Consider the following 26,968-nt stretch of genomic DNA (forward strand, 5'->3'; position numbering starts at 1 on the left):
TAAGTCTATCTACAAATTCTTGAGAGAAGGCATGGCCCATGTCTTTCTCCTCATTTCTCCAAGGCTTATTACATTGTTTAATAGGTGTCCCATACATATTAACTGCTTTGGTTGGGATCCTGAATCCAAAGAGACAAACTGAAGCCTTCTGTTCAAGAACCAGTGAGTCCCAGGAAAGAGATCAGAAATCCTAGCTGTCTATCCTGCCTTAAATGTATTTGAATGTTTAGTCTCTTTTAAACTGGAAACAGTCTGACAAAGGAAAACAACTACATTCTCAGATAGGCAGTGGAGTCACAGAAGTGAATAAAAGCAATATGGTGGCTCCACAGAGCTTACTGACTGAAGGAAAAAAAAAATTCATATCAGCAGGCATACAAATAAGCAGTTACTATGCTCAATGTCTCTTCAAGCAAAGCTTCTCTAGATGGGCCCAATCTTTAAGCAGTCTGAACTTCTCTGAGACATAATCTTCCTCCAAATGAACAATACATTTTCCTTTGAGCATCTTCTGAAGTGGTAATATGAAAATTTTACTATACATATTTGTTATACAGGCCTTTATTCCAGAATGATCATAAAACTTTTTAAATATCAATTAAAAGCATCACAGAAATGAATGCTTACAAGTCTGTTTGTGTATACAAATGTGTAGTATGTGTGACTTATCAAAAACAGAAGAAGCTGACTGAAAACCTTCAAGAACCAGAAACTCCTAGAATAATAGTCACTGGGCATTTGGGAGTCTAGAGGTGGGTAAATTGCTAGCAAAGCAGACAAGAGCAGGCCAGGGAACCCCTGAAGTTCAGAAGGCCTTTACATGACAATAGACCCAAGAATTACAAACTGTCTGTCCAAGGAATTGTGTATAAGTCAGCAGGAACTCTTAGACAGCAGGGATGAACAGAGGCCATAAAACACAAAGTCCAAGAACAAAGTCAGGGATATGAAGGCCACAAAAGAGCTCCCCTAAGGGAAAGATGAGAAACAGATGAAGACTCAAAGAAAGATGAAGATGCCAAAAGCTATATGGTATGATAGCATAGCATCTGAGGGAACAAGAGATGTCTGGATCAATGTACATAGTTTATTAGGGTAAATACAACTTAAGTCAGAATATCATGCCAGCTATTATTCAAAATTATGTTCCTGCCTCCATCTTTCCTTGAAATATTTACTTTGGCTGAACTTTTTTTTTTTTTTTTTTTAGGGGGTGGTTACCAGGGATTGTTGAACCCACGGGCACTTAACTACTGAGCCACATTACCCAACTCTTTTTATTTTTTATTTTGAGACAGGGTCTTGCTAAGTTGCTTAAGGCCTCACTACATTACTGAGGCTGGCTTTGAATTTGCAATCCCCCTGCCTCAGCCTCCTGAGCCACTGGGATTACAGATTTATGCCACTGCAACCAGCTTCTAATTCTTTTAATTTAGACTGAGGTAGAAATACAAACCGTCATCTCCTCAGCTCTAAGGACTCCCCAACAACCTGGACAAATTTCTGGGTGATGCTTGCTACAATGGATTCCTTTTTAAAACCTCACCGACTTTTAGGATCAGGAGTTAACCTAATCCAGTCTTTTGGGGTACAAAACTGTGATCCACAAAGGAACAGCCATATATCTGGTTGATAGCAGAATTAGACCCCAGGATTTTCCCCTCCCAGTCCCTAAAGTTTTTCATGAACAAAAATCCTTAAACCCTAAGCATTCTTGCCTATTTAGACAGTCCTCCAGTAGCTCTTACTAACACCCAATTTTCTGCTGCATTCTCACCTGTCTGAGCAACCAGGTGTGTCCACCCACTCCAGATGGCAGTGACCTTCTCATTCTGAAAGCAATGTGCTTCTATTTTCTGGGGCACAGGAAGAAAAGCAGCCTGAGCAGCCAGTTGCCCATGCTTGTTACTTCCCCAAACATACAGCTCTCCTGCATCTTAAACAGAAAGGAAACACAGATGAAGAAACATTACTTGAAAATTATGGAAAATAAATCAAGTCTAAAAAAATGGCTAAAAAAATTGTGGTTTTTTTTAACTTATAATATAATGTTTAATGGAGCCAAGCAAAATACATTGTACATGTGTGGCATAATAAAATATAAGATATATGAAAATTCTACATATAGAAACAAAGTCAAATGTTCTTAGGACTTTAAGGAGTAAGAATGTGTAGTTATTTTTCTTCTTTCATTCACTCAACAAATATTCATTCCACATCTATCCTCTATAAGACGTATTTCTCTATTTTTTTTAATATATGCTCACATTTCCTTTGGGGGGGAAATTTTTTAACTTGTTAAAATAGTAAGTTAAAAGACAAACTATTTCTATTTAATCTTTAGAAACATAGGATTATTTTCATTGTTTATCCTGTCCAGCAGAAAATATAAAGCTACCACATCACATCTGTGCAGCATTTCAACCTCACAATAATCTTGTAATATAAACAGAAATGACTGCCATTGTGATTTAACAGGAAAAAAAAAGCAAATTCAGAGTCAAGTGACTCTGGCTTCTATTCCTGGATCCACCAACTAGCTATTGACCTTGGACAAATCACTGCCTCTCTAAAGCCTGTGTAGTGGAAAGGAGGGTAGTTGGTCCAGAAGGGCAGATAACATGACTGACGATGCTGGAACAAGAACAATTGGTGGCAACTGTGGTAAACCAGAAAGCACATGTCTGTCTAAAAGATATTCAAGTTCAAATATATCTTTTAGATGAAAGGTCAAACAAAATGAAGCCATGACTACTCAGTTGCTCTATAAGCTTTCTCAGCCCTAACACTTCAAGATTCTAAAACTGTACGAACCAATAGCACTAGCCATATGTGGCTACTGAACACTTGAAATGTGGGTAGTCCAAACTGAGATATCTTAGAAGTAAAAAAATACAGAGTGAACTGCAAAAACTTGGTACAAAAGAGAAGTGTACCTCATTACTAATTTTAATATAAATTACACACTGAAATACTATTTTGAATATACTGAGTTAAAGTACATATAATATTAAAGTTCATTTCCAACTGTTTCTTTTTACTTTTTGAATTGTGGCTCACATTTTATTTCTATCAGACAGCCCTGTTCTAGAAGATAAGTTAATCAAACCTGGAAGATGTTAAATGACTTTTCAAGCTCACATGGTTAATAAGAACTCATAGTCAATAAGGGAACTAAAAACCAACTCAGCTTCCACGCATTTTGTGACCTGCCAATAAAACTTTATAATATTGCTTGCCCTAGGGCTGCTGATATATTTCCAAAAACTAATCAAAAGCCAAAGAGTAGCATGAAAGGACACTAGAGCAGGGCTCAGAGGTCTCTAGTTCAAGTGCCATCTACTATTTGGTCACTATTTGACACTGAGCACTTCACTCCACATTCTGGGACTCTGTTTCCTCAACTCTAAATGGCAGAATGTAAATTATTGAAGCCTTTTTGCCACCTAGGAAACCCTGCAGCACTGATTTTCTGCAGTTTTTTGAAGTGAATTTGGTATACTTCATTCTCAGAGAAAGGGCAACCTCCTTGGACTTCATCAAGGTGTACGAAGTATGAGAATCCCATATAAGAGGGTAAAGAAAGCCCCTCAGCAAAATATCAATCCATTAAGTAAATTGGTGAGCTATGAAGATGCCACTGGTGATAAAGCACAATTTGTATTAAGCCTTAATCTATCTTAGTTCATCTAACATCTTTTTGAAAGACAAATGACTTCCACATGAGGATCATTACACTGTTGCATCAGCAGGTAAAATTAAATTCTGCTGCAATGCCAAAGAGTTACACAATCTTCAAGGACTCCAGAAAAAAGGTCTAAAGAGCACTGAACAAAATCCAATGTGTTAACAACTTGAACTAGATGAGAAAGGAGGATTATTAATCTTGACAATTTTTTAAAACATTTATTTTTTAGGTGTAGATGGACACAACACAATGCCTTTATTTTTATGTGGTGCTGAGCATCGAACCCGGGTCCCGCCCTAGGCGAGCGCTCTACCACTGAGCCACAATCCCAGCCCTTGACAATTTTTAAATCACTTTCAAAATACTGAAAACCAATTCAGTTTGTGAATATACTAAAAATGACTAAATAGACACTTCAAAATGGTCAATGTTATGATTAAATCTCAAAAAATATTCAAAGTTTAGATGTATAAAAAATACCATAGGAACAGTGCCACATATGAAATAATTTACTAATCACAAGACTTTTTAAGAAATCGACATTAGCAGGAGATCAGACAATTTCTATGGTGTATATAATGTCAGCCATTTCAAATTGTTTAGAACACAGGAGAAATGTCTGACTCAGTCTACTTTTACACTCAGAGAGAAGCTCCCCCTCCCTCATTGACTGTAGGCTGGAACAACTCACTTCTCATCTTGGAGTCTCCAATGCTTCCTCTGTAAAAGGAGAGGTGAAACCAGGTGCCCAGTAGTGTTGCTTACACTTAGCATTCATTTCAACTTAACACTTTGACAAACAAAAATCTAGCTAATGTGAGTCGCACACTAAAAGTAGATGTTTCTTTTGTTACTTTTTGTTTTAAACTCATTAAGCAACTAATTATGCATAGCTCAGAATTTGTAAAGTATTTAAACTCTCTCACTATGACTCTGGTGCTCTGGAAACAACAGGAGTGTGTTGTAAATTTGATATGGGAGAATGCATGCCACCATTAATTTACCATTAATACACACCTGAATTTCCACGTAAAACACAAAGAACACTAAGTATGAATGTCCCTCCTTTTGCTTAAAAATGAAATGCATTCAATTATGAGTGGAGGTCTTATAAAAAATATTAAATCTCTGAGAGGTGCAGCCTCCAGTCTAGCCCTACCAGCAGACAATAGGACAATATGAATCAATAGGACAACATGATGAGCATGTCCAATGGATGGGTGGACACATAGCCAGATAGAAAACTACAGTGTGAAAGAAAAAAATATATTAGATAGAAAAATGGATATGGAAAAGATAGAAATAAAGGGATGAAATAGGAAAATACATAATAATATAAAGCAGATCAGAGAATAAAACTTGTAGGCTTATTTATATATAGGTACATTAAGTTAAAGAACAGATGAAAGAATATATATATATGTAAGTTATCAAAATAGAGAAAACAGAGATAAACGAATTAAAAAGATATAGATGAATAAAATAGGTTAGTCTGAGATTAAACAGCTAGAAAGTATAGAAAGATAGCATTTAGTTATATTAGACATAGAAATGGATTAGGTAACCCCTTCACTGAGCAACTCATGACTATATATAAATTTACTGTTCATTATATGATTTAACCATTGCAATTACCCTGAGAAAATATTCTCATCCTTCTCGTGTAATTGAGAAAGCAAACTCAGAAGAAAATGAAGTAAGCCTATGTTTTATGTGAGTGCTTAACATTATCATATTTAATTTTCATAATTACCCACAAAGTATTTTATAGATAAGGAAATGGACAAAAAATGGTAAAATAATCTGCATAAGATTATACCAGTGGGGGCATCAGAATTCTGGCTTTAAAATCTATTACCTTCCCCCGTATCCAAATATCAACACTCTAGGCCATCACTCACAAAGTTCTGAATGGCATACTAAACTGTGAAAGAGCTGGTACCTACCTGTTAATGAAGCTGAGTGGTCTGAGCCAGCAAGAACACATATTGCTTTAGAATTCTCTAGGCCTACAAAAAAAAAAAAAAAAAAATTTTTTCTTTTCAATTATGTTGATAACAGAACAAACTGGGTGGAGGAGGGACCGTGAGCCATCACCACCTAGGTGTGAGGAGAAACTCAGCCAGCACAGGCAGGTATGAGTCAGCAGCACTGGCCAAGAAGATGGCTGCATGGTGGGAGACTGGAACCTACTAGGGAGTGAAATAGAGAAGTAAATATACTGAGAATTAAGAAGACAGGTTCCTCAATACCAGAGAGGAAAGGAAAGTTCAAATGTGAAAAGTGGGAAAGCTAGAAACAAGCTTCTGGTATTAGTTGGTAATAGAAAAATCAGTGTAAATTCATGGTTTCTAGAAATAGATAGGCTTATGTGTGTAAAAATGTGTGTGTGTGTGTGTATGTGTGTGTGTGTCTGTGTGTACATTTCCTAGCTCTGTCTGCTATGTGAGAAACAATGACATCTCATACATTCAGCTATTATCATATGCAGGATGTAAATACAAACACAGACCTCCTCAAGACACAGAGATAGAACCAGAACTTGAACTAGACTTCCATCTTCAAATCCAGTATTTTTCCTTCCTTAATTCCACTGCCTTTACTGACAAGGTAGAATCCCAATCAACCCTGCTAGAAATTGGGAAAACCTGTAGAAATATGTGATTTAGCATGCAAATAAATGCAGTCTATTCTATAACTCTATTTCTGATGCTTCTGTTTAATTAGTATCTTCATAAAAGACTTCTTCAGGTATCCTGTGGAATGATAATAAGACATTTCCAGCTACATTCACCAGAGAAGAAACCTGGGCTACTAGTAGCAAATTGAAGAGGAGACAGTAAAGGATCTAGCTCCAGAATCTGTGAAAACAGGGTGATGATGGGAGAATGAAGAGTGAAAGACTTTGAGGGCAGGAAGTTAATTTTCATTCTAATTTTTCATCAGAAAATTTCCCCAAATCAACTCTCAATCTAAACTGTTACTCCAAGCAGACCTTAAATAGGTTAAATTAAATAAAATAAACAACTTTTACTCCTTCTAGGTACTGGTCCTGTGGTAATACAGAAGAATGCCATATAGTTCTTGACCCTTAAATGCACATAACCCTTGGCATATGAGAAAACATATAAACAATCCCTGCCTATGAAGAAAATGCAATGGATGCTAAAAGAGGAAAGATTCTTTACTGAGAAAGCTGTATCTCAGCTAGGCCTTGAAAAATTCTTGAAATTTTCCCAAAAGGAGCATGAAGGAAAGGCATTTCAGGTAGAGGAAACAGTATGCCCACAGGCTTGGAGGTCATGAAAAAGCAGGGAATACCTAGGGAGCAGTGAACACCTTGATGAAAAAAGAAAAGGGTTTGGGAAGGGTTGAGCACACCCTCCCAACTGAACCTGTTGGCATCAGAAATCTAACCCCAGCTCCAGCTGAGAGACACTCTAGAACTTAGAAAAATCAGAATGATCCCAACACTCAGGTACATCACTCCCACAGCAGCTCCCCTTTCCTAGTCTTTCCACACACATTTCCACCACCCTCAAAAATCCCTCCTTTGTTCAGGTCTCTTGCAGAGGTTTTCCTACAACCAACCCGCAGTAAACAGAGTCACAAAAGTCAGAAGAGGAGATAGAAACGTAGTGCTAAATATAGAGAGACAAAGGCCCACAAAGAGAATAGAATACAGAGAATAAGGGCTCAAAGAGAGAGGTGGGAAAAGAGGGAAGGAAGAAGGCTGAGGAGGAGAAGCCTCTGTAGACCAAATGACCAACAGAAGATCAACCAACAGACCTATGAGCAAAAGGAACACTTATTACCTACTCCTCGTATTTTCATGTAGAGAACTCCCTAAAGGGGCATTCCTGGTCCTCTCTACATCCTTGCTCACTCCTGCTTCCCTTTTGGGAGAAGAAACTAGGCATGTGAAAAGTAGCCCACAGTCCTTTTGAGGAAACAGTGCCTGGTAGATTAAGTTCAATCTAAAATTCAGAATTTACAGGCTCATTATAAAACTACTCCAAGTAGTTTTTAACAGTTCTAGAGCTACCATTTTGATCTCCACCCTTTGATTCTCCATATTTTGATCTCTATCTGACTTACATCTATCTCTCCACAGGACCCAAACTCTGGCAGCCAAGAGGGTTACTTTTACTGGACCCACAAAAATCCCAACAAGACTAACATACCAACTAATAGAGAGAGTAAGATAGATAAAGAAAAAGCAAAAGTACAAAACCATTTACCCATTTTCTGCATGTCTATGTCTCTTACTTTCTCACAAAAAATAAATAAGGGCCTCACCTGTAACTCTGCTTGGTTCCTTTGCTGTCAAAAATAATGGAAGAGTCTGCCTGAGGGATGACTGTCGTCCAGATGATGCCAAACCAGTCCCCCACTGGAACACGATGCCACTCACTTCCCAAAAGAGCAGAAGAGAAAATGTACATCAGGATAAGACCAAATTACCTTTTGAACCTCGTTACTATGGGAAATTCTGAATTCACTCTGTCAACCTGAATATTATGGAGAAGCTCAATTGCATCAAGGGTTCCAATCACTGGTCACAGGGATTACCTCCAAACCAATCAAAATTCCAGTCATCAGGGCAATCTAAGACTATCAAAGAGAAATTCAATATAGTAAAACTTATTAAAACTTATCCAAAAAATTCTAGGACACTCCTGAGTCAAATCACTAGAATGTACCTTGCTCCTGGTTAGCCTGAGAACATAACTCAGACTCTAAGCCAAATAGAAAGGACTTTGAAGATCATCAAGCTCATTCCTCATATCTACTAGATGAGGAAACTGAGACCTTAAGAGAGGATTGTGATTTGTGCATGATCACATGGGGATATTGTACCACAAAGAAAAAGCCAGGACTCAGCTCTCCTGACCCTTAAGGTAGTATCCTTCCCAACACACCAAGATGAGTTCAAAGATTCTCCATTGCCAAAATAAATAAATATTTATGACTTTGAGACAGGTTAATAGTCATGATTTCAATGGATAGGGCTTTTATTACCATGTCCACTGCATCTCATATTCTGAATACAAATACACACACAAAAAAAATCTATGTATTTGGCCTACACTCAGATGTGTGCAATTGTACCTATAATCCAACACTAGCATTAAGGTCTATTCCTCTGGAAGCATACTATAACCAGTGGTCCCTTGGGCAGTAAACAGACAAGTTTGCTTAATGAAAAAATTAAGTATAGGCACAATATAAACAAAGCACAAATTTATGTAAAATAAAACTTAAAAATCCCCTCAACAAATAAATTTCAAAGAGAAAAGAACTACATAATAAAAGGATTTTCAGATAAATGTTGAAGGATTAATATCCACAATATATATATGGAACTCCAAAAAGTCAATCAAAAACAAACCAAAATCCAATTTTTAAATAGTCAAAGAACTTGAATAGACATTTCTCCAAGAAGATACATTAATGGCCAATTAAACACAAGAAAAAATGCTCAACATCACTAATCATTAAGGAAATGCAAATCAAAACCATAATGAGAAACCACCTCACACCATTTGAATGCTATATCTAACAAAACAAAAATCCCAGAAAATAACAAGTGTTAGTGAACCTGTGAGAACCTTTGTGCACTGTTGGTGAGAATGTAAAATAATGTGACTGCTATGGAAAACAGTACAACAGTACCCCAAAAAGTGAAAAAATAGAATTACCATGTTACCCAGCAATTCTGCTTCCAGGAATACATCCAAAAGAATTGAAAGTAGGATCTTGAAGAGGCATTTGAACACTCATGTTCATACCAGCATTATTCACAATAGCTAAAACATGGAAGCAACTCAAGCGCACTTTGACAGATGAATGGATACACACACACAAACACACAACAATAGAGTATTATCAACCTTAAAAAGTACAGAAATGTTTCTGGGCATGGTGGTGCACATCTGTAATCCCAGCAACTTGGGAGGCTGAGCTAGGAAGATCACAAGTTCAAAGTCAGCCTCAGGAACTCAGCAAGGCCCTAAGCAACTTAGCAAGACCCACTCTATATAAATAAAAAATAAAAAGGGCTTGGGATGTAACTCTGAGGTTAAGTAGCCCTGAGTTCAATCCATAGTTCAAAAAAAATGTTGACATGCTATCATGCTATTCCATGGATGAACCTTGAGAACCTTATACTAAGTAAGCCACTTACAAGAATAAATACTATATGATTACATTTATATGTGGCAAAGTATACATAGCATAAATGTTCAAAAGAAACAAATACATTTTTAAACAGATTTGAAATATATATCAACCAATTATAATACACGGACTTAACAGATCCCAATTCAGAAAACCATAAAAATATGTTATAGAAAAATTTAAATCCCAACAGGATTCTTACTGATATTACAATTATTATTTTTTTTTAGGTTTGATGAAGGTAGTACAGCAACATTTTCAAAAAGAGTACTTACTTATCTTTTAGAAATACACACAGAAATATTTACAAATTAGATGGTGGTGGTGAAGAGGCCTCGACAGAATGAATAAGTAGTAGCAATTATATTCATCAATGTTTTGCAAGCCATCTGTATGATAAGGGGTTAATTTCTAAAATATAAGGAACTCTTTCAATTCAATAGCAAAAATTTTTAAAAGGACAAAGGAATTGAACAGACATTTCTCCAAAAAAGACATACAAATGACTAATAGGTATATGAAAAGACATTCAACATCGTTCATGATCAGGAAAATGCAAATCAAAACTACAGTGAGATTTTACCTCATATCTGTTAGGAAAGCTATTATTTTAAAAAAAAAAAAAGTGTTGGTGAGGACAGGAAGAGACTAGAGCCTAATACACTGTTATTATGAATGAAAAATGGTGCAAATGTAACAAAAAACAATATAATAGTTCCTCAAAACATTAAAAACAGAACTATCATATGATTTAGGGATCCCATTTCTGGCTATATAATCAAAAGAACTGGAATCAGGATCTTGGAGAAATAGCTGTACTCTCATGTTCTTTACAGCATTGCATACAAAAGCCAAGATATGAAAACAACCAAAGCAGCCATCAACAGATGAGTGGATAGAGAAAGTGGCAGTATATACATACAATGGACTATCATTCAGCCTTAACAAAAAGAAGGAAATCCTGTCATTTGTGTCAATGTGAATGAATCTGGATGATATTATTCAGATACAGAATGAATGCTGCATGATACTATGTATATGAGGAATCTGTGATAGCAAAATTCGTAGAAGCATAAAGAACAATAGTAGTTGGCGGGGCAAGGGGTGCAGAAGAAATAGAGAGTTGTTGTTCAAGGGTATATAGCATCAGCTATGCTAGATGACTCTGCTGTGCAACAGTGCCTGTAGTTAACAATACAGTAATGGGCACTTCAACATTTGCTAAGAATGTAAGTTTCACGTTAAGTGTTTTTGACACAACACACACACACACACACACACACACACGCATGCAAACAAAACAAAGGGCATCAAGGAAACTTTGAGAGGTACTGGATATGTCTATGACCTTGATGGTAGTGATGACATCACAGTTATTTGCACATATCCAAATCCATCAAGTTGTACACATTACATATGAATAACAACTGTAGCCCAATAAAGCTGTTTTTTAAAAATGTAAAGACTATCAATTAAGAAAGTTGGTACAAAAGAGGGAAGAAATTTACTGACAGGCAATTCTCTTGCCCTGATGATTTCTTTTTTTTTTTTTTAATTAATTTTTATTGTAAGTTGTTCAAAACATTACATAGTTCTTGATATATCATATTTCACACTTTGATTCAAGTGGGATATGAGCTCCCATTTTTACCCCATATACAGATTGCAGAATCACATCAGTTGCACAACCATTGATTTACATATTGCCATTCTGGTGTCTGTTGTATTCTGCTGCCTTTCCTATCCTCTACTATCCCCCCTCCCCCCTCCCCTCCCCTCTTCTCTCTCTACCCCCTCTACTGTAATTCATATTGCCCTAATGATTTCTAAGAGAAGAACCTACTTATAAAAGTGTAACCACCGCCATACAACTCAGCAATCATACTGCTGGGCATGTATTTCAGAGAAAAGAAAATTTATGTTCATATAAAACCTGTCCACAAATGCATATAGCAGCGCTATTCTTAATAGCTCAAAACTGCAAATAACCCAGATGTTCTTCAATGAGTGATTGATTTAACAGTTATTGTTATAGACTGAACTGTGTCCCACCAAAATTCAGATGTTAAATCCCTAATGCCCAATATGACTATATTTGGAGAGAGGACCGAAAGGAGAAAATAAAAGTTAAATGATATCATATGGGAGGCCCTAATCCAGTAGGACTGGTGGTTTTATAAAAAAGGGAAAGAGACACTGGAAATCTCTCTTTGCACAAGTTCACAGAGGAAAGATGCTATGAGGAAACAGCAAGAAGGTGGCCATCTACAAGCTAGAAAGAGATGCGTCCCCAGAAACCAATTCTAGCAGCATGTTGATGTTGGACTTTGAGTCTCCATAATGGTGAGAAAATAAATATATGTTGTTTAAAGCCCCCAGTCTGTGGCATTTTTGACAGCATCCCTGGAAGACTATTATAGTGAGTGATACATTCATACTATGGAATACTACTCAGCAATAAAAAAGAGTGAATTATTGGTACACATAACTTGGAAGAATCTCCAGGGAACTGTACTGATTGAAAAAAGTCAACCTCAGAAAGGATCAGGCACTATATGATACCATTTGTACAACATTTTTAAAATGAAAACATTATAAAGATGGAAAATAGAAGAGTACTCGTCAAGGACTAAGAAGGAAATGGGGACAGGCAGGAAGCCCATGTGGCAGTAAAAGGGCAACATCAGAGACCCTTATGAGGATGGAACTGTTCTGTGTCCTGACTGTATCAATGTTGATATACTAGCTGAGTATACACTATAATTTTGTAAAATGTTACCATTGGGGAAAACTAGAAGAACAGCACATAAGGTTTATTTCATTTTTTATAATTACATATAAATCTACAATTATCAATATACATAATTTTAATCTTTTTGAAAAATATATGATCAAGGTTAAGCTGTAGGAGATGATCAGTACAGTGCTGCACTGAATTTTCCTTCCTCACCTTCTCTTCTCTCCACTCTACAACTGGACAACGCACAGAAGCTTGTCTGCCACCACTAATTAGTATTGTGCATAAGGACAAAAGGAATGTGACCAGAAAAATAAAAGAGAAAAGGTCAAAGGGTCACTGTTCTCCCACCCATCCCTGCATTTCAAATTCTCTCTCCTTCCTAGTTTCTCTCCTGAAAATATGCTCTGAGGCTGGGGCTATAGCTCACAGTGGCAGAGTACTTGCCTAGCATGTGTGAGGTACTGAGTTTGATCCTTAGCACCCCTTAAAAATGAACAAATAAAAATAAAGGTATATTGTTAATCTACAATTATCAAAAAAAAATTTAATATGCTCTGGTTGCTCTCTTTTTTTAATTATTTATTTTTTGGTTGTAATTGAACACTATAACTTTATTATATTTATTATGTGGCGCTGAGGATTGAACCCAGGGCCTCACACATGCTAGGCGAGCGCTCCACCACTGAGCCACAACCCCAGTACGAGCTCTCTCTTTTTTAAAGGAACTATATATGCAATAATCACTGTATTTGTAAACTTTAGGACTCCTAGGGAAAAACCTGACTCTATTTACCTTTATTCCCAGGGTCTAAGCAAAATCCACATGCTGTCTCCCTTCTCCATCTCACTTACATACAGTCTTTATCACCCACTCATGGTACAGGAAACAAGCTCATGTCAAGCTTTGAAATTAATACATATTAAAATCTGCTAGGAAGGCAATGCAGTTCCCTGAGAAGACCATGTGCCTTGGAATTTCAACCATCCCAGACTCTGATCCCAGCTCTACCTCTTCCCATCTTACCACACATAACCTTACACGAGCACTTCAACCTCTCTGGGTCTCAGTTTTGTCACATGTAAAAACTCAACTCATATCACTTCCTGGTTGTAATGATTAAATGAATCAACTCAAGAAAAATTTAAAACCCTACCTAGAATTAAATTTTTTTTTCCTTCCTTCCTCCTACTATAGGCTTTCCTACATGACTTCTGCCCTACATTCCCTCCTCTTAATCAGAACTACAACAGGTGAGGACCCTTTGAAATACTCCTTAAAGCATTTTTCTCCTAAAGCTCAGTTCCTCCTTACTAACGTGCATTTAGAAAATAAAGGCAAAATGATCACCTGTAGCAGCTAATGCATGCCTCAGTCCAGCAGCAACACAAACAACCTTTTCCCTCAGGAGCTGTCAAAATAAAGAAAAGGACTTAGATCATCCATCTACAGAATTTTATGTATTTTATACCCAAATACAATGCAGTATGGTCTTCAATATGTGTCTGGCTGCGTTAGCCTTCTTCTCCCAACAATTCTACCCATAAATACTTCCATATTTATCCTTAAAAGAAAAAAACACTTTAAAAACATGTCACAGTCCAGGGATTAGTAAATGTTTCCTAAAAGGACTAGATATTATATATTTTAGACTTTACAGGTCACATGGTTCCTGTTGCACAACTCTGCTCTGATACTATAATGAAAACAGCTATAGAATATACAAAAATGAATGGGCACAGCTATGTTCTAGTTTTCCCACTTCTGATCTAGTCCAATCCCTCTCCAATGCTAGAAACTCCTCCAGCAGGTGGTCATCCAACCCCTGCCCAACACCAACTTCCAGTGACACAGGGCTCACAACCTCCCCAGGTGCCTGTTCCATCTTTGCAGAGTTTCATTTCTCTCTTTCAGTGGAGCCAAATCTATCTGCCTATAGCTTCTGACAATGCTTTCCAAATATTTGAAGACAGTTGTCATGTCCTCTCTAAGACATCTTGTGGTGGTTTTAAAAATAGGTCCTCAAATTCTTTGATACTACTCACTTCAAGATGCAGAGCTTAATTCCCCTCCCCTGTGTGGGCTGGACTTAGTGACACACTTCTAATAAAAAGAATATGGAAGAGATAAGTGACTCAGAGATGAAGTGATAAAAGGCAGGGAGACTTCCTGCCTGGCATCACCAGCTCTCAAATCACTCTTGGGAGAAGCCTCCCTACCATGTCTGAATAGTCATTTAGAGAGGCCCACATGGCTGGAACTGAAGCCTCCTGCCAACAGCCCTATGAGATAGCTAGAAATGGGTTTGCCAGCCAGTTTCTCCTTCAGAGACCGTGTATACACCAGCTGATATTGATTGACACCTCGAGAAAAACCAGCTGGTGGTTCCTTGATTCCTGACTCTCAAAACAATGGAATAATGATTATTGTTTTAGGGTGCTGGGTTTGGGGGTAATTTGCTATGTAACAATGAATAACTAATGTAGATCTCTTCTTTAGGCAAAATATCCCCAGTTCCACCAGCTATCATTGAGCTTCAAATTCTCTCTCCCTCCTGGTTTCTCTCCTATAAATATGCTTTGGTTGGCTCTATTTCTTTCTCTTAAAGGAATTGTAAATGCATCAATCACTACCACAGGAGGCTTTAATCACATTTGTTTATTTTAAGTCCATAATATATTTCTTTGGGGAACTCAAGGGCAGAACCTGAGTCTTATATACCTCTATGCCCACTACCTAAGCACCAAATCCACACAGAATACAACACCCAGAGGCAGTCTGATCAGCATAGAGGACAAGGTTCTGGCCTTCTTTATTCTGGAGACTTTACTATTTAAGTGGAGTCCCCAATCACATTAGCCTTGGAGAAGAGCAAATCTTCCTGCTGATAAAACTTGAATATACCTTCCTTTTAATTTTTCTTTCTGTCATCCAATATATTTTAACCATTGTTCCTCTGTCCTCTTTAATTATATTAATTATAATTAAGCTAAATTAATTATGACTTATATGTAGGTTCTTACAAGGCCATCTACTTGCAATTGGGAGCTATAACATTTCCCAGCAGGGAATATAGAGCCTAGACTTGTATGCATACTATGGGAACTATTACCCTCAAATAACACATCTCAGATCACAACTCAATTCAGCACGATGATAGGAGCAGGACTAAACTCTCTCCAAAGAAAAGAGATTTTCCACTCTTAAATAGCTTGGGTGGTGAACTTATTTTAGTTTTCAGCATATTTCTTTAAAAATTCCATATTTATCTTGTGATCACATAAAATATAAACTTCACAAAAGTATACATTTTAAGTTTGAGGCAGTGAAAAGAGCTCTGAACTAGGGTCAAGAGCTCTGTTTCAGCCAGGTTTGGTGGCACATGCCAGTAATCCCAGAAGCTTGGGAGGCTGAAGTAGAAGGATCTCAAGTTTGAGGCCAGCCTCAGCAACTAAACAAGACTCTAAGTAACTTAGTCAGACCCTATCTCAAAATAAAAAATAAAAAGGGCTGAGGATGAGGCTCAATGATTAAGCACCTGTGGGTTCAATCTCTAGCCAGATTAAAAACAAAGGTTAAAAAAAAAGAGAGAGAGAAGAGCCTGTTTCACACTGTACTATCTGATATATAAGTCACTAGCTACATGTAGGCAATGAACACTTGAAATGTGATTAGACTAAACTGAGACATACTCTAAATAAAAAATATACACCAAAGTTCTAGGCTTAGTTCAAAATAAAGAGTATAAAATATCTCAAGTATAAATTTTATATTGGTGACACACTGAAATGATAATAACTTGGATGCACTGGATTAGTTTCAAAGTAATTAAAGTTAATTTCACCTACATGCTGCAACATGAATAAAACTTGAAAACATCACATGAACAGAAAGAAGCTAGACACAAAAGGTCAAATATGGTACAATTACACTTATGTGAAACAACCAAAACAGGCAAATGCATACAAAAATAGATTATTAATCAGTAGGGACTGGGGGACAGAAAAATGGAAAGTGACTGCTATTGAGTAGTTTCTTTAGATGGTGATGAAAATGTTCTAAAATTATTATATTATGACAACAGCTGCTCATATCTAGAATACACTAAAAACCACTGAATTTTACATCTTAAAAGGGTAAATTTTATGATATATGTATAGTAGCTCAATAAAGCTATTATTTAAAAATTAATTTTGTTTACTTTTTTAAACAAAGCTACTATAAATTTTTAAATTACATATGGGATAAACATTATATTTCTATTGGATAGCACTAGCCTATAATGCTTAGCTTAATGTCCCTAGCAAGTCATTTTTATCTTGAACCTATCTCTCACATAATTCCCATTATTACTAATCTTGGAATTTTAAAATGTCATTATTATCCTTATGGGGTATATTAACTTTATTATTTTGGTTTATAAAACTTTATAATGTGTATAAGGATTAACCAGAGGTGTGGGTTTTTTGCTCATAACATCAATTCCCCCCAAACTAATTTTTTCCCATAAATACTTATTTTCAGCTCAAATTCTGCTACTCCATGGATTTTCTATGGGTAAGGATAACTGTAATAGACTGGAAACACTTTAACAGGACACAAGCAATATTAGATATCCTCCCATATTAGATATCCTCACCTCTATGGCCTGGGGAACCACACATCTTCGAGGCCCATGAGGGACTCCTAACTGGCCAAAGGAATTGGATCCACATGATAGAACTTGACCATTTTCTGCAAAATACAAATAAATAAATTGCAAATCTATAAAGTGAGACATGTGATCAATGGGTGAATACTAAAGTGTAAGAAATGCAAAAGCATGAAAAAACATAGAGATGCCAAGCTTCAGTACATTCAGAACCAATTCCCTGCTGTTATTAATCTAGGAGTGAAAGTACGCGGCACTGGGCAAAGTGTTCTACATAGATTATTATTATACTCTGTCATTAATGGCAGATTATCTGTGCAGAACACAGGCTAGCACCTAGTACTGCAATGAGAAGGTACCTATTCCCCACTTTTCAGGTTTCCATGTGACAGCATTTCCATCACTGTCATGGTTTAAATATGAGATATCCACCAAAATCTCCTGTTAATACAGGAAAATTCAGAGGTTAAATGATTTGATTATGAAAGCTGTAACTTAATCAGTCCATCCTAGTTTGAATGACTGGGTGGTAACTGTAGGCAGACAGGCATGACTAGAGAAGACAAGTCACTGGGGGCATTCCGTGGAAGGAAGTATGTTCCTTGTGGGTCCTTTCCTCTCCCTCTCCCTCCATACCCCCCTCTTTCTCTCTGTTTCCTGATCCCACCATGAGCCAAGCAGTTTTCTTCTACTGGGCCTGGCACCCATGATGCACTGCCTTGCCTTAGGCTCAGGGCAATGAAGTCAGCTGTCTAGGAACTGAGATCTCTGAAACCATTAACCCAAAATAAGCTTTTCCTCCTCTAAGTTATTATTTTCAAGTATTTTGGTCACAGAATAGACAGTCCAATTGTCCATTTTCAGAATACAATATTTAGCCTTAAATATAAAAGTACTTGGGATGAAAGAAAAGCAGTTAGAGGGGAGGGTAGAGTGGAAAGTTAAAAGCAGTTAACCAGAGTAGGACAAATTCACAGCTCCTTCCCCCTCACAAACAGGAAGTAGGGGGAAGGGGTCAGCCTAACCCACAAAGATAAATTATGTATGTACTAAGATACATTCAACCCAAAAAGGCCTTCCTACCACAACAGAACAAAGGGAAGTGGGGACAACTAAAGGTACATTTCTTTAAATAACCCAATAGGAGACAGTAAAACCTAGGCAACATTCAGGAAGACTGTACACCCCATAGTACTCAACCAATGAGGAACTGGGGGAGGGGCATTGCACACTACAGAAGAAAATGCTGATTGTAATAGCTCTGGGTGTGCTTTCTCACACAGACCTAATTTTGCAAGACTGTCACTAAAAGCCTTGCTTTCTCTATACCTCTTGTCTCTCAATCCATTCTCTGGGTTTAGACAGGTGAGTGTGTTTCTCACAACAGTGATGCAAAATCAATACCAAGAAGTGAGGTCATTGCTATGACTAACATGACCATGTGGTTCAAAAGCCTTTGGAGCTGGTTTGCAGGAGAAATTTTGAAGCTTAGAGTTGCAAGCTGGGGCTAGAATTGTGGCTCAATGGTAGAGTGCTTGCCTAGCACGTCTGAGGCACTAGATTCAATTCTCAGTACCGCATATAAATAAACAAAATAAAGGTCTATCAAAAACTGAAAAAAAAAAATTTTTTTTTTAAGAAGATGAGCTGAGCCCAGTGGTGCACACCTGTAATCCCAGAGCTCAAGAGGCTGAGGCAAGAGGATAGCAAGTTCAAAGCCAGCCTCAGCAATGGCAAGGTACTAAGCAATTCAATGAAACTGTCTCTAAATACTGTCTCTAAATAAAAAACAAAACAGGGTTGGGGATGTGATTCAGTGGTTAAGAGTCACACTGAGTTCAATCCTTGGTACCCACCCCCCACAAAAAAAAGATGAAAGCTGAGAATTTTTAGAATATTATAAGCAGAGCTTAATGGGTGATTCTTGTAGGATCTCAGAATCCCAATAGGAACATGGACTGTGTTCATTAGGTTTCAGAGGGAAATGAGGACTCTCTCAGAAACTGGACTAGATGCCACTCGTGTTATATTCTGATAAAGAACCCATGTCCTGAGACTTTGTGTGAGCCTGAATTTAAGTGACAGACTAATTAATCTGGCAGAATAAATTCCAAGGCAACACAGTATTCAGTCCATGGCATAGATATTGCTGGCAGCGTTTAGCCAAGTTTACGGTAAGAATTGGGAGCAGAAAACAACCAAAGAATTTTTAAAATTTGCAGTTTGGCCCAAAAAGTGCATGTAAAGCTAAGGTCAAGGAAGGTGTGCTTGTTGAAGAGATTATAGCCCCTAAAGAGATGGCAAGTACTTCACACAGAGACCATAGGAAAGATGCTTTGAGGGTAGGTATCTCAAGAATTTGCAAGACCATACCCATTACAGGTTCAAGGGTCTAGAAAGGAAAAGTCCCTTGCAAAGAGAACATGGTAGTATCCTGATTGCAGAGGGGGGCCTAGAAGTTGTTTCACCATGCTGAGACACACAAGCACTCAAAGGCCACAGCAGCCATGACACCAGGGGGCCCAGGTACTGCCAGACCTTGGCATTATCCACATGGTGCTGGTTCTACAGGAATACAGGATGCTTGAGTTAAGGGGTCATGAAGGCTTCCACCAACATTTCAAAGAAAAGCCTGAGAGGACAGGTAAAGTGCAGTAGAGTCACGGTACCTTTGCATCGTCCCTGACAGGATGATGTGTGAAGCTGTGAAGGTAAAGTCAAAGCTGGAAAGGAGACCCCAGGAATTAAGAGAAGTCAGTAACATGGACTGTCTGTCAAGAAAAGCCACTAACCAGTGGAAAGCCACTAACCAGAGAAAGTCAGGCTAAAAGAGAGCCCATGTGTGCTACAATTGGCAAAGCAAGAACTGCCCAAGTCCTCTGGAGAGCACATAACACAGCCTTGTGTCCTAGAGGCTGTATGCAGAGTTACTGGCAGGGTTATGGGACTAGTTTGTCCAGCTGGGTTTCAGTCTTGCTCTGGCCTCATTCCTTCCTTCTATGCCTCTATTCCCCCTTTTTGAAATGGGACTGTTTACTCTGTGCTGCTGTATATTAGACAAAACCTGCTTTTGATTTTTACACAGGCTCACAGCCAGCAGTTTGCCTTGAATCTCAGATAAGATTTTGGACTTGGACTTTTGGGTAATGTTAAAACTATTAAGACTATGGAACTACTGGAGATGAATTAAATGCATTTTACATTGCGAGATGGACCTGAACTTTTGGGGCCACAGGCCAGAATGTTATGGTTTGGATATGAGGTGACCCCCGAAATCTCCTGTTAATGCAGGAATACTCAGAGGTAAAATGATTCAATTATGAGGTGTGACCTAATCAGTCCATTCTAGTTTGAATGACTGGGTGGTAAATGTAGGAAGGTGGGCATGGCTAAAGGAGGTGAGTCACTGGTGGCATTCCCTGGGAGGACATATCTTCCCTATCCCCTTCCCAACCCACCCCCACAAGTGTGTCTGTCTCTCTCTCTCTCTCTCTCTCTGCTTTCTGATCCTACCATGAGTTGAGCACTTTTCCTCCACTGGGCCCTTCCCCCATGATGTGCTGCCTCACCTTAGGCCCAAGACAATGGAATTGGCCATCTATGAACTGAAACCCCTGAAACTGCAAGCTCCAAATAAACTTTCCCAAGTTGTTCTTGTCAGGTATTTTGGTCACAACAATGCAAAAGCTGACTATAACAATTATTATAACATTCCAGACCTTTCTCCTGGCCCTTCCCCATAATCACTGCTTCCTAGGAACAAAAGGTCATCTAACTAATTGGTGAGTTTGGGAGAAGAGACAGGACATGTGTGGGTTAGCCCCTTCCTCTCAGACATTCTAGGCCGACATACAGTAAGGGTTTCCCCTGTAGGAAAGGCCTAGAATTGGAAGTGGGAAAATATGTCTGAACCAGAGGAGTATGAGAACCACTTGTTCTCCTAATTAAGCCTATCTCCCACCAGAGCCCGATGAGTAAAAAGCTGATAGATCTCCCACTCTGATTGCCATAATTTCATTCTTCTTTAAAGCTGAGTAATATTCCATTGAATATATATACCACATATTCTTTATCCATTCATCTATTGAAGGACACCTAGGTTGGTTCCATAGTTTAGCTATTGTGAATTGAGCTGGTATAAACATTGATGTAGCTGAATTACTACATGTATGCTGATTTTAAGTCCTTAGGGTATAAACCAAGGAGTGGGATAGCTGGGTCAAATGGTGGTTCCAATGCAAAATTTCCAAAGTCTTTATACTGATAACAATTTATCTAGGCGTGAACTTACCTGTGAGTATAATAGTAAAATCCCAGCCACAGGCCACCTGTTGGATAGGACATCCAAGAAGGGATTTGCAGAGGGTAAAATACAGAACATCCTCTGTGTGACCAAGTCCCAGCTGCCCATCTTTGTTCAGGCCACAAACAAAAAGGCCTCCTCCATCTGCAAAATAAAGGTTTTGGTGCTAGTGTACACAGGAGAAATCACAACTACCAAAGTGAGCAAAGGGGATTAGCTATTTGAAGTCAAAGATAAATAATTTTTCTCACCCAAGTTAATGTTAATAACCCATGCATGTTCTGAAGACAAATGACATAGGGTCCAAGATCTCAAATCTAGTATCTAAATGGAAACTCCAAGTCCTGGAGCAGAGGCCAATCAATCTCAAAATGGAGCAGCAACTATAACAAGAAGGTCAATGTTCATTTAATAGTTAGAATGTACTAGGGACTGTTCTAAGAACTTTATGTGTGAGGTCAATTCATCCTTTAGATATAGTATCTGGGGTCCACAATACTTTCAGAAGTCCATAAGAATGATTTAATTTCAAATTGTTTGAAAACAAAGACAAATTATATAATAGTAATACATATGTAATACAAAATCCAGTTTGGATTATATTAATCTTTACACAAATACCACTGTAAAATATATTTTTATAAGATGTAATTTTCAATATTTTTTTATAAAAGGAAGGGGTCCATGAAAACAAAGTGCCAAAGATCCATGAAAGTTATAATGTAGCCCTGTTAATTCACCAAATTTCTTCATCCACCACTGTTATCCCCCCATAACAGATGAGGAGACCAAGGCTCAGAAAGATTATCTGCCAAAGGCCACACAGCTAATCCATCATAGAACCTGGACTTGAACCCAGGTAGTTTGATTCCAAGGTCATATTCTGAACCAGCTGCAAATGCCCTCCTCTGCAATACTGTAACACATATAGTACTCAGTAAGTACTATCCTAAATACTGTGAAATCTAGCAAGATCCTTGCTCTCAAGGAATAGTCAATCTAACCGCAAAGATTTCTCATTCATGTGAAAGTTAAATAATAACATATGGTATAAAATATGATACATGTTGCAACTCTACCACTAATTAGCCTTGTGACTTTAAGCAGTATTCCTCCCTGAACTTCATTTGTATAACGTGGTGGATCTGGGGTGGCCCAGAAGATCTCTGAAGTTCCTCTAGCTCTAACCACCTAAGATTCTCCAGTGGTTATGTGGCTCTTTCAGTTCTCCTCTGCAAAATACAAAAGGCTGAAAGATGGCAACGTAACAGCCTAGGGGAAAACGCCCAAGAAAGAGTAGCTATCTACTTTTGAAGGAAATCACCTGTGACAATTGCAGAGTGGCCCCCTCCTCCTGTGATCCTCCTGACACACTCAGGTTTACAGAAGTCATTCAGCTGCTGGGGCAAAAGCACATCTTCCTTATGGCCAAGGCCAAGTTGGCCATAGCTATTTGCACCCTAAGGATAAAATAAGCAAGGATGAAAAAATATAAAAACCATATTGTCAATGTCTATTTACTTGTCCCAATCTTCCTCACTCTGACATCCTCTCAGAGCCTACAACGGTTAACAGCTCACTAATTCTTAAAATGTGGGTTCTTATATGCAACCCCCATTAAGATGGCAACGCTCACCTCAGGAAACAGTTTCAAGAGGAATACTTTGCATCCACAACTTACCCAATGATAATATTCACCTTTCCCTTCCAATGCCCCAACACCCCTGTATTGCTTTTGGTAGACAGCATAGAGCTTTCTTTATGATAAAAGCTAATTACCTAAGGAAGCTAGAGAAAGAAAAACGAGGGGAAGATGAGAACAAACTGGGCAGAAAATACTCTGGAACTAGTTCTTGATGTTTCTCCCCCCAACTTCACTGGAAAACTGGCAACAACTTTCTGTAATCAAAGTTAGCTAAGGATTTTGTGCAAGGTGTGTCATTATTTCATTTGTCCAATGAAAAAGGCTGACAGTGATCTCCAGGGGCCTTTCCAAGTACAATGTTTGTGACCCAAGATTCACATGGTAAGATTCCTATGAGGGAACAGAGCTTCCCTTAGTAGGCCATCTCTATTGTTGTTATAACACAATAAAATTCCATAATCCCTAATCTGAAACCCTTGCAGTAAATATACTTCAGAAAAAATTTTTACAGGTTTTAAAAGCAAGATGGTATATATATATCATATATTCTGCTACAAAGTTCTAAGGCAACATTCATAACCAAAACAGTAATATTTTTGCAGCCTATAAATAGCCTATGTCCAATAAGTTTTGGGTTTTCAGAATTAAAGATAAGGGATCATGGACCTACAAGGAAAATCATATTAAGATTTCAGGCTGGGCGCAGTGGCACATGCCTGTAAAATCAGCAGCTTGGGAGGCTAAGGCAGGAAGATCGCCTCAGCAAAATTTAAGCAACTCAGTGAGACCCTGTCTCTAAGTAAAATACAAAATAGGGCTGGGGATGTGGCTCAGTGGTCGAGTGCCTGCTCCTGAGTTTAATCCCCAATACCAAAAAAAAAAAAAAAAAAAAAAATTCAGAAATTCTTATGATCTTTTTCTAGTTATCTATTCTACATTGCTTCTTCCTGGAGATGGGATAGTAAAAGCTTCTAAATATATTGTTTTTGAATTCACCTAAACAAAGAAAAGTGACTTAAAATAATGTATGCGAAACATAAAACAAAATCTTCACAGTGATCCTGGGCTGCAAGGACTACAGGATGCAAGAATAAGATATGGCAGGGGCACAGGTCCCTGAGGTCCTCAGGGGCAATACAAATTCCAAACAATGAATACTCTTCATACTGGGCATTCACCTTTAACTCTCACAGCAACTAAGGAGAAGGATACTATCACTCAGGTTTTACAAATAAAGAAACTAAGACTCTGGAAGCTTAAGTAACTTTCCATAGTTATACACCTGAGTAGGCAATAGGTTAGATTCCACATTCCTTTCACTAGACCCTACTCTTGTCTATAAGGGGGAAAAAAGGGGGCAGGGGGGAGAGGTCAACTATATAACCCTATCTAAAATAGCACTTTACCACCTTTTTTTGCTTTGTTTTTCTTCATATCACTCCTTGACAGTATAGCATATGTTTACTTGTTTTCTGTCTACCTTCTCCACTAAAAAGTAAATTCTATGATGCAGAACTTTGTTTCGCACATTATTTGCCCTGTATCCGAAACTGTGCTGGCCTAGAGAAGATGTACATTATTTATATGGTGAGTGAATGTAAGGCTCTATAAGTCCCCACCTAGGAAAGGTCAGATCAAAGGCACAGTAAGAAGTATAATGCACAGGACTCAGTCAGCCCCAGATCTCCGTGCCTGTCCCATAACCAGACTTGCAGGCTGTTGAACATGAGAAAAGTGAGACATGAGCATTCTGGGGTTCCGAATTATGGTACTAATTTTTGTAAAATGTAGCAAGATACCCTAAACCCAAGCTAAAACAAGATGAAGGAAAATTTAATTCCATCTTTGTTTGTATCCCTTACATTCCAAACACGCCCCACTCTCGTCTTTCTCTCACACACACACCCCTAAAGTAAATCCCCTTGTAATGGACTGAACTGCGATCCCCAAAAGTCTTATGTTGAAGCCCTAATCTCTAATACCTCAGAATATGACTGTATTTGGAGGCAGTATCTTTTCAGAGGTTAATAAAGTTAAATAATGAGATCATAAAGGTGGAGCCTGAACCCAATATGATTGGTCTTGTAAGAGACACCAGCGATGCTCACAAAGAAAAAGCCACATTAGACCTTACAAGAAACCAAAACTGCTGACATCTTGATCTTTGACTTGAAACCTCCAGAACTGAGAGAAAATAAATTTCTATTAAACCCCCCCAGTATAGGATATTTTGTTATTGTAGCCTAAGGAAACTAATACATGCACACAAAGATTTCAAAACAGGAAGAACATACCATCAGCCCTCCAAATACAGAAGCTAGGTGAATTTCAACAATATTTCTATTTCAGTACATTCAAGAACATATATGAAAAGCTTTTTCTATCAGATATTTCCTCTGTCCACAGACATCAGTCTCCTGATGTGAAAAAGCCAGAAACAGCTTCTCCATCCCCAGCTCAAGTGCTACCTCAGAGAGTCAGCCATACAGGCCACACCATCCTCTCCCTTCTGCCACACTGCAGAATTAAATTCAACAAGTGCCAGGCATGGGTTGATAATTATTTTTTAAATCAGTCAATAAATGCTGATTTCAATACCAACACATGTGTTGTATGTATGTTTGTATCCTCCCCAATACAAGAGTTTTGGAATCTTTCACAACCAGCACATGTGGCTGCCACACAGGGACTCATTCATTCATCTTTTTTTTTTTAAACCCAGGATCAAACCTAGGGCCTCACACGTGATAGGCAAGCTGAGCCACAACTCCAACCCTATCATTCATTCATTTTTTTATTCAACAAATATTTGTTGGAGACCTGGAAGGTGCCAGGCACCAAGAGAGGCACTTCACAGTCTCACTGCCTCCCCTCACACTGTAGCCAAGGAGATTAATATTAGGAAATTGTACCTGCCATTACAATCGTAATGCGTACTCGCAAGAACCACAAGACTCCACATTTGCTTTGCTCCGGTGCATGCATGCATGCCACACGCTTCCGTGCACAAAAGCATCCTCAGACACACATAGGATAGGTCTCACTAAGGCTCGCATCAAGCCAACACCAGCCCAGTCTCCCTGGCCTCCAATACTGGCAAGTTGTGGTCGCAGCAGGGTATCCGCAAATAAGCAGGGTCTGCGCCTAGCGTGCTGCCACACACCACCGGCCTCACATCTAAAAGATGCTCCCGCCAGCTATGGTGGCGATAAGGAAGGCCCTCCATCCTCCAGGCAACCCGAGATGGGCGGCACAGGTGGCCCCGTGGGCTCTGAGACGGGGCGATCCTCTCTCCACCCGGGCCTCTACGCAGGCATCCCAGGAGCTCTCCTGGCCAGGGTCACATTCAGTAACTCTTGCCCCTCTGCTGACACAGGCCTCCAGCCCTTACCACCCAGTGGGTGAGAGGCCCTGGGAAGAACAGACCCCCAGACCTGGAAGCAGGTTCCTTCCACAGCGCCTCAGCCCCTCAAGTCCCGACACCACAACTAGCAGGCCCCTAAATCGCCCCGTTAAGACCCTTCGCTCCCGTGCCTCCTCAAACCCAGCCCAGAATCCTCCAACCCAAATCCTGTCTCGGCCCCCGACCCTTTTTCCCTCTGCCGCCCACGCGGACACCCCCACCTCGCAGGCCTGAGAGCCCCTAGGGCCGCCTCAAGCCCGGGGGCGGAGTCACGTACCCAGGCGAAGAGCGCGGGCGCGGCGGGGGCGGCCTCCGAGGCGGCGCAAGGCTCACGCTCCATGCGGGCACGCTCCGCCGGCG

The 26,968-nt window shown here is 38.8% G+C and overlaps 1 protein-coding gene across 1 annotated transcript in view; it reads right to left on the minus strand.

Annotated features, from left to right (window-relative positions):
- Sergef (secretion regulating guanine nucleotide exchange factor) overlaps positions 1-26,968 on the minus strand; it is a 226,498-nt gene extending 199,530 nt beyond the window's left edge. Inside the window, 8 exon segments of the mRNA XM_076846972.1 lie at positions 1,778-1,936; positions 5,635-5,697; positions 7,988-8,101; positions 13,957-14,017; positions 17,246-17,340; positions 21,549-21,704; positions 22,885-23,020; positions 26,886-26,968. Of these exon segments, the coding sequence (XP_076703087.1) occupies positions 1,778-1,936; positions 5,635-5,697; positions 7,988-8,101; positions 13,957-14,017; positions 17,246-17,340; positions 21,549-21,704; positions 22,885-23,020; positions 26,886-26,948 (847 nt within the window). The 5' untranslated portion in view covers positions 26,949-26,968.

The sequence above is a fragment of the Callospermophilus lateralis genome, chromosome 2, assembly GCF_048772815.1.
Source record: "Callospermophilus lateralis isolate mCalLat2 chromosome 2, mCalLat2.hap1, whole genome shotgun sequence".
NCBI classification, from domain to species: domain Eukaryota; kingdom Metazoa; phylum Chordata; class Mammalia; order Rodentia; family Sciuridae; genus Callospermophilus; species Callospermophilus lateralis.